At 34.3% G+C, this 9,805-nt stretch overlaps 1 protein-coding gene across 1 annotated transcript; it reads right to left on the reverse strand.

Moving 5' to 3' along the window:
* Positions 1-6,900: 6,900 nt before the first annotated feature.
* On the reverse strand, positions 6,901-9,353 carry LOC105332574 (uncharacterized). The gene is made up of 3 exons (XM_011435214.4): positions 9,312-9,353; positions 9,139-9,196; positions 6,901-8,926 (listed from the first exon to the last, which is right to left on the reverse strand). The coding sequence occupies exons 1-3, from the start codon at positions 9,312-9,314 to the stop codon at positions 7,140-7,142; spliced, it is 1,848 nt and encodes a 615-aa protein (XP_011433516.3). The 5' UTR covers positions 9,315-9,353; the 3' UTR covers positions 6,901-7,139.
* Positions 9,354-9,805: the final 452 nt, after the last annotated feature.

Consider the following 9,805-nt stretch of genomic DNA (forward strand, 5'->3'; position numbering starts at 1 on the left):
TCGGCTGCCCCAGTGATTCAGGCATGACCTAAATTGGTGATGATTGTGGAACATTGTTTTAAAATACATGTATTGCAAACCACAGCCTCTGCACACCTGTATAGGCAATAGTACGAAAGCCGAGAAGGATCATTCGAGATTCGAGATTCGAAATACGAGATTCGAAATACGAGATTCGAGATTCGAAATTCGAGATTCAATATCTAAATTAACCAATCAAATCATGGATCTGAAACCTGTATCCTAGCAACATCAAACTGTTCTAAAAAAAAGATCATTCGTACATGCTCTTTCCTTCAAATAAATGTCTTAATAGCTCTTATATAGTGGTTATAAAATGGTTAAATTAACATTGATGAATTAACCCCACACAGTATAAACAATTAAATTAGAAATAACACTGTTGGCTTTGCAAATCTAAGTGGTTTTGTTTGCCCTGTATGTATTTCCCCCCGAACAATTTTAACCCGAAGTGTATTCGCCCCAACTGTGTAAAAATCGGCTCGCGAAGAAAGATCTGTTTAATCTAAATGTTTTAGCTATGAAACGAAACTCAATGAAATAATCGACATGTCAAAATATAGGTTATGATAAAGTTTTAAACCATAGAAGATATAATGATTTACAACCTCAAAGACAAAAATCCAGATAAGAATAGTGTATTGTAGGGTATGGCAATGCCATTGTCGATATGAGAGAGAGAGAGAGAGAGAGAGAGAGAGAGAGAGAGACAGACAGACAGACAGACAGACAGACACAGAGAGAGTTTTGTAGTGTCAAATTCAGTTTAATTTAGAATTTGCAATTGATTTGATTTGTTACAAGCATATATAGACAATAATTAAGCCTCTAAAACGAGAAAAGAGAGGAGGTAGCTAGGGTAGGGCAGACCAACTAGCAAGCTTTAATTTTAACGGTGTTAGCGCACCTGTGATTCACATCGACTCTCTCTCTCTCTCTCTCTCTCTCTCTCTCTCTCTCTCTCTCTCTCTCTCTCTCTCTCTCTCTCTCTCTCTCTCTCCCTCTCTCTCTCTCTCTCTCTCTCATCACCTAGCATTTCCTTTTCCGTAAGGGGTTTGGGGTATTTGTGATGTCTTACATTAGCTAGCGAAAATGATAAAAAAACATGAAATTTCTTTAAATTGTGTGCGGATGTTGTACGCCAATAATCTGTTTTCAGTATATACATTTCAAGAGGGGGGGGGGGGGGGGCTATATAGTCCTAATTAATTTGTCAGTTATTCTGTCCCCACTTTGTTTTCTCTTCGTTTTCCAGGTTTTTTTTATTTGGCTCGGCAAATTAATATAAAACTTTCTGTGTAGCTCAATAACGATGCACTGTAGATAAATTATGAGTAGTTTTACTTTTGATAAACAGGTACATATCCGTACTTGAATTTTAATTTGACTCTTTTAATCGGATTTAATATTCCAATAATTATAGGGTAGGAAAGAGTAGACGGGACTTTTTTGCGCATATCCTGCTGTACCATTCATTCAACACAGGTATTAGCACTCATCGAGTTCGACTTGCTTTCCTTTTCTTACATCCACTGGATTTAAAGCTTTTAATTTTTGAAAATATTTTGAATTTATGGCCTGATTATATATAAATTAGAGCTGCGCTACCCAAATGGACCAAAATATAACCAAATGAATCTAAAATTTTTGACAAAATTAGTTTTAAACGTACGACTCTTTTTCAATTCTAATCGGGTATGTCCTTTAGAAAAATCTTGAACCACACACATTTTAGCAAATAAAACGGCAATTGTTTCATTTTTTTAAGGGGAGGGAGGTGGTGCCGGTAAAGGACATGTATTGCTTGTGGCAGTTGTGCTATACTCTCATTTGTTATAATAGGTAATACTACATATTGATAAAAAATGAAAGTTTCCAATTACACTGTACATAGCTTCTATCACGCATTTTGACCCGTGCGATAGTTTAAAACAATTTTCAAAGCATTTAATGTAATTCAACCGATCATTTTTGAAATTTAATTTTCTGGATCCCCGCCTGATACGTCCGCCTTCTTGTATATTAGAATTACATGTACGTTGACCATATGTAGACATAAACTTAATCGGCTATGTTATGGGACGATAACATTTTTTATCAATGTTTTTGCAGGATATGTAACAAATAACAGCCTATTTGTGGGTTTTTTGCACTGATTATTTGAGATAATTTGCCGCCATCGTTTATGCATTCTACACACCACTCACCGTTTCTTTATTTGGTGTTCTGTGTGTATAGCGACAAATTGGTAAATTTGCACCACTCACCCCTTGTAGCTTCATCCTGATTACATTTTATCTGGCTAAGTGTAATGTAGTAGTATATTAAATACACACATCTTTGTTTGCAGTGCTTATTTACATCTTTAGAGATTTACTTACAAAAAAAGTAAACATTTGTATGACTTATATGTAATTATTGTCAATTTTGGTGCGGTGGGGGGTAGGGGGGTAGGAAACTACAGAGAAACTTAACTTGGCTGTGAAACATATGCTTTTATTCTTTCTTGTTGATATATCAATGAATGAATTATAACAAAATATATGTACAACAATTAATTTTGAAATATTCATGCACAATCAAATAAAAGGTTTTACTGTTCTCTGCACAAGAAATCGGCAATGTGAACAAATTGGCACCCTATCATCCCTACCTTTAATTGTAGAGAGTAGGTATCCTTCTATATTGAAAACAATTCCAAAAGTAAGACTCATAATAAGTTGTTTACTGAGGAAAAGGAAAAAAAATGTATTTATTAATAATTCCGTATGATGTGATAATATCTCAATGATTTGTTCATAATCATAGTACTAGTGTATCACTGTATGCATACATAAAAACGATAAGTAATGCTTATATTTATTAGTGAAACGAAACAGATTATTTATATTTAGATTATTTAGATACATGTACTAATCTTCATGCGGGGATCTAGAAAGGAGGGGGTCAGGGGATCTGGACCCCCTCCTCGGGAAAATTGGAGCTTATTAAATTTACATAGTAAAATTTTTTAAAATTGGCCTAGGACCCCCTACAGAAAAAATTAGCTACGCTTATGAAGTTCTCTACCATAACCGCATTTTTACACAAAAGGGGTGAATAAACCCGGGTTTTAAACTATTACTGGTGGTGAAATACCTTAGGGTTCAAACGCATCAGGTGGAAATGCACCGGGGCAAACAAAATCAATTAGATCCGCGAAGCACACTGCATTATTACTAGTCTACTAAGATATTCTGTGTAAAAGTAAATACAAATAATTATTTAGTTAGGTAGGGAGAAGTGAACATAGCATTTATTTGTACATAAGAGCATGTACGTATGATTTTTATTTAGAACAGTTTGATGTCGCTAGGATACATATTTTCAGATCCTTGATTTGATTGGTTAATTTAGATATTGAATCTCGAATTTCGAATCTCGAATCTCGTATTTCGAATCTCGTATTTCGAATCTCGAATCTCGAATGATCCTTCTCGGCTTTCGTACAATAGGGTGATGGTTTCATGGAGTTTTACAGCAGCAGGATAATTAGAAATCAGTCACTGTACACTCTGACCTTCACGTGCTGGGCTTAACACCAGTGGTAGAGCACCCTTCAACAGGTACGCTCGATGCCACCTTTTCGTGCACAACATGATTTCGTCTTCCTGGACATACATCAAAAGGGAGTCACTGATTAACACGAATGTTTAATTGCGGCTTAAATTAACTCCTTATTAAATCCATATTGCAAAATAATTGTGAGATTTCCTTTATTTTTCTATGACGTCATCCTGTGCATTCATTGGTAATTATAATTGCAGATGTATAAAATATGCATGGGTTGATATTACATGAGTGTGAGTGATATTTAGATCATCACCCAGTTATTTAGATTGTTAATTGTCAACTTTAAAAGGATTCCATTCCATACTGGTCTGTATTTCAATGAAGCTTACAAAAAAGCAAAATTGGTTTAAATGAAGATACCATGTGTCGTACACTATTTTTTTAAAACTTTGATTGTAATAAGATTTTATATTCGTATAATTTGTATACTTGTATAATTATGATAATAGAAAAAAAATTTCTAACAATCTTAAATATAAAAATTAAACCCAGAACAAAGGAATCTGAGATGCTTTATAATTTGTGAACCCGATAGAGTGCCCTTGGTTAGAAAAAAGTTATTAAAAGGTACAAAACTATTAATTTTCAGTTGAACAAAAAAGTATGATTTAAACAGAGCTTTTTTTTAGGACGAATATCACTCCCTGAACCATCTTTGCTTGTAATGGGGTGTTTTTTTAAAAGTCACTATCATTTGAGACAGCATATATTCTTTTTTCAATACTTTGATAGTTCTGTTAATATTTTTTTAATTGTGTAATGCCACATAACTATTTTTGTACTACATATGGTATACATTACACATCTATAAGCGTTTTCATACAGATATTCGAAATTCCCCGAAAGCGCCGAAAATGATGGTCACTGGTTCTTGAATATTTTGTTGTGGTTTCCTGTTTATTTACATCAACCTGTGTCAAACGTTATCGTAAGATAGGATGTAGTTGATACTGAATTTTAATTACTGAACAGAATTTTACAACAATGGACAAAGAAAACATCACAAATATAATTTGCATATCAGAAAGCATTCTAAATATTATATATAGACAACTTGAAACGCAGAGGAAATGAGGTGGGATATAAATCTTTAATAAATTTTATTTTGAAATTAATGCATCAATTTTGAAGTCATAAATATAAAACAAAATGTTCATATCTGGAAAAAAACCACGCAAAGATGTATTCAAATAACAGATTTCCATTATTTATTTCCGTTGCAATAACTTGAGTGAAAAAAGAATACATTAAACAAGTTACTAGGAACTATTATTAAATCACGCTTACAAAGCTGCAAGAGGGTGATAAAACTGGGGGGGGGGGATGTAAAAGAACTATTTGGATATATAACTTTACAATCGACATATAATTGCATTAGACAATCGGGAAAAGCTTATATTAAACATATTGTATAAATTATCACAATTATCTTACCTTCTGTTAAGGCGGTATCTAGGAGTTGTTTATCGTATGAAAGTATGATCACAACCGCTCAGGCCTCTCCAACAAGCGGAAAAAATCAAATGTATTTATTTACGTAGTGACTTAACAACCATTCGTTTCATATACATTGAAATAAATAGAGTAATTTATCGTCTGTAGAAATGTGAGCTAGTTCTTATTGCATCCATTGATTATAATCTATAATATACATCAGAAGAGATATTCAAGGCTTCAAAATTATAGTTGTTCAATTTTTTTTAATTATAAATTTATTTCCATCCGTTTACATCACAAATCTATTAATCCAGTCAACAAACAGTTATAAAGCATCAACACAATCAAAATCACTAAGTACATTGATATATCTAAAATATATTTATGAAGTTTTGGAAAAGCTTGTAATCTCTTGTTCAAAATTTTAACATCGTTTGACATTCGATGTATTTTTTCAAGCTTTGCCGGAAAGACCCAAGAAAAGTGAATAAGCCGAAAATTACTCAATAATTGCGTCGGAAATCAGTCTAACGTGTAGTTTTCATACTTAATGCTCAAATAAATTAGTCAAGCTAACCCTATATGTCTGTCACAGTCGGTGCTGGCTACATTAACAAAAGCACTAAGGTAGCAAAGGACAATTTCGGATAAAGTACATTAGAAGCAGAAGTAAAATGCGAAACTTGCTGCTATGAGTCTTGTGTTGACTTTACACAGTGAAATAGCAAGTTACAGACGGAAAGTAAATTAGCACGAAAAGAAGGTGGATGGGACACAATAAACTATACATTGGTAAGTTTATGACAAGTGATGGTGCAACATGCACACGGTACGGAACGTCAGCCCTTTGCAGGGAATGAGCAGGGGGTGGGGTCTAAAAACTGAAAAAATTATGAAAATCGGCGAGATATGAAGAGTCGAAATCTCAGAAAAACTATTTTACATGTTCTGACTAATAGTTTTCCTCCGAAATTGGTGATTGATCTTATAAGGAGTGAATGAAAGGTATTTTTGCTGAATGGGAACTGAGGAATTTCTAGTTACTGAGTTCCGAAGACACATATCCTCTGGCTACAGTGCATTGTGTAAAAAAAAACTGTCCCGTGCTACCTTAAAGTCGGAAAAATTCGTACAAGTCAAACAGAAGTCGAACAAGAAAAAACAAAGAGTTAATGATCGTATTAAAGATTGAATTCAAGCAAGAGCCATAAGAGTCGGGGTAAAAAACTTCAATTGCACTTGATGGCGCACGATACGCTCATATAAAGTCAATCAACAAACGATTAATGAATGAGATTAATCATATATGAGAGGTGGTGGAAAGAAGTACACCATAAAAAAATCAATTTTTGGTGAATAACGTCATTTATTATAGGTAATCCCTATTAATTAAAATGTCTGAAATTATAAACGAAATTAAAATGCGTGAAATTTTATATCCATTGTACAGTTGAACACTGTTAGTTCAGATCAAGCTCAAACGAATATATATCTTCTCGGTTCGTATGGAATTCTTAATGGTAATCTAATTTAATACGAGGATAAAAAAAATTGTGAAGTGTTTACTTAGTTTTTTCCTCTTTTTTGTCAATTCATTTTGATCTCCTAAGTTAAAAACTTACAATCCAAGAAAAGACAATTGTACGTAAGTTAACTATATGATATGTGAATTAATATAAATTAATTAAATATAAACACACCTGGAAATTGGAGGGCAAGTATATCAAATTGTAAAACAGGTGCAGATAATGCTTTCATTTATCTTGCAAAAAAAATGAATTCAAATGAATTAAAATCATAACAAGTTGCAACAAAAGTTGAATTTATTTGATAATTTATTTGCATATATATTAACTTGATGAATGAAACAAGCATCAAACAGTTACCCTGTAATACATAATTGCGGATTTCTTACTATGATTCAAATACGAAAAATAACACTACAGCTATGTAAATGTTCTTCATATGTCAACATTACACAACTTTACTAAAAACTAATTGCTATAAATCTAAACGCACTACTCATCTAGTCTATGCACCTAGTCTATACAGCTAAATCGACACGTGGATTACATAATTGAGTTCTGGTGTTTTGACGTCAGTCCAACCTCAAACTTCTCCAGGAGTTTGCGATTTGCGTCTCCAGATCCCATGCTGGTCACTACAATCAGCCGAGGATAATGAACGGTCTTCTCCGTTCTTGAAGAGTTTCTGAAAATGTTTCTAGATTTCTTTGAGATTTTACTCATCAACTGACTTTTTCGCAAAGTATCTCGAAAAATTTGGTTCAATCTTTCAGATTTAATGAAAGACGATAGATACTTTAACGCTTTAAGTTTGGCCGCAATGGACGCGCTCAAGGACTGGTCTTTCGTGAGGCCGTTGTACGTATCTCCGACACTGCTCAGAATACCCTTGTCAGACCCAAAGTCCCCATTGATATCGCCCGTTTCTATCAGTGGGATTTTTCTAGCCTGGCCGTTGCCGTCCACGTGTACGGAGTAGGTGTCCAATGGTGGAGCAGGGGCCGATGCCAGTATTTTCTCTATGGATGCCTTGCTGACAATATTCCCAGCTTCTTCTAGAGCATCGTCCACAGTGTTTGGTTTAGACGTCTGTATGTCTCGAACATTTGTGCTTTCTAAGTTCAGAGATGTAGACATTGGAAATACAGTAACACCCATCTGTTTTGGGTTAGATAAGTCCATGTTCATGTAGTCAGAAACAACAACATTTCTTTCCGTCAGAACATAAGGTTGTGGTTTCGAATCTTTTGACTTTGTTTGTTGAATTCTTGCAGGCAATTTTGTGGGGTTTACAGTAGGCAAGCTTTCTGTGGATCGAACCTTTCTTGTGGAAGTCGGCTGAGTTGTTGTTGTTGTCGTTGTTGTTGTTGTTGTTGTTGTTTCCTTTACAACAGCTCTATGTCCTCCATTATTACGGATCACATCTCTAAGAAGAAAATTTCTTAGACCTGTCCTAAAAAGACTGATGGTCCTCTCTTGAAAGATTGTATTCTTCTTTTCTGGCTTTTTCTTTTCTTTCTGTAAATCCGTTGCTACTATTTTTGCTGGTTCTACTTTATTTGGGCTTAAATTTTGTTCAAGTGGTTTCTTGGTTTCTGTTTCTACTTTAGGTGTTGTGGAACTGAATTGTTCCATTGGAGAGTCTTCAGATGTGGTAACTTCTTTGCTGGAATAAGAAGGCGTCGTTGAAGGGAGTGGGGGTGGGGGAGGCTGTAATATCACAGTCCGCAAGCCACCATATTTCTTTAATTTGCCCACAAAAAGGTTTTTCTTGGATTTATTTGCGCAACCTGCTACTTGTGATGGAAAGTCACACATTTTTGAATTTGGATTAAACACCGTTCCTGGGGCACACTTTTGTCTTCGACTCAATGTGACGCTGCATTGAAAAAAGTATTCACAGAATTCTGGATCAGGATAATTTCCGATCGTTTTACCATAACAAAAGGGATCATGCACGCCTTTCGCCCTGTTTGTAATGACAATTCCTTCTGCATTCGTTTGAGTTTCCTTTTGTGTTGATATTGTCTCATTTGGAATATCAGATTTCAGTGTTCCTTCTTCTTTTCCAGGATTCACAATGATAATCTCGTTTGGATCAATGACGCCATCTAAGTTATAGTTATTTTTTGACTCTCCGTATAACTGCTTTTCACATCTTGGAACATTTTCTGGAAAATCGCATTCTCTGGTATCACCATTAAAGAATGTCCCCGGAGCGCATCTCAGTCGAACAGCGTAATATGTAGTGCAGTCAAAAAAGTATCCACAGTCCGAAGGGTCTGGAAACAGGCCCCTATTGTCACCACATAACTTCAAAGAGGCGAAGTCTGAAAAAGAATAATCAAAAACTTTAAAATTAAGCATGAAAGCATATTACATAAGCGTAAAAAGTCAAATTCTTAAAGAGAGTTAAAAATAAAAAAATAAGACAGTTGCTTATATAAAAATCCGTGTCATAAATTTGCAAAATTAGTGCGCAAGTCCTACTACAAATTTTTTAAACCTTAATTTTCTAAATTATATATATCATTTTTTTTACCTAATAAATGTTCTGCAGTGACGACTGAATTCAAAGAGGCAAGTAGCAGAAAAAACGCCTGGAAGAAAGAAATGATTTATTAAAACAAAAGTCAAGACTAAACAAAATCTCTAAAGAAGCGATATTTTATCTGAATTTAATAAAGGAATCAATTCTAAGTTCTGCCAACTTACCATTATGAAGACAAAATTCAAAATACTAATTGTTTATCGTGAAAACAAGTTTTAATAAAGAGCTGGGCGTCACTCACTAATAATCAGCTGTCAGGCAAACCACGTGGTACGTTTTACAAAGCTAACGGAAATCAATTAACTTGCTACAACGAAAAAGAACTGACATATATCATAATGTTAGGTGAAGCATGGACATATCAGCTGTCCAGGTCTAAGACCCTGATTTATTGTAGCTATCATTTATTATCTTCATGACTTAACAATTCTCTCGATAAAAAATAGGTAAATCTTTGATAAGATGATTGACAAGCAAATGTATTCAAGACAAAAACTGGATTCCGTGATCGTAGAATGCGCTATGAATACGATGTCATGTAATTGTTTTTCGGAAGTTGTCCCTGAACAAAAGAGGTAAAATCTGTGCGTAAACAATAAAATACTTCAGCAAGTTTTATGAAGACCGTGTTTGTCTGATATTCAAGGATATATATATA

This window comes from Magallana gigas, chromosome 7, assembly GCF_963853765.1.
Source record: "Magallana gigas chromosome 7, xbMagGiga1.1, whole genome shotgun sequence".
Classification (NCBI taxonomy): domain Eukaryota; kingdom Metazoa; phylum Mollusca; class Bivalvia; order Ostreida; family Ostreidae; genus Magallana; species Magallana gigas.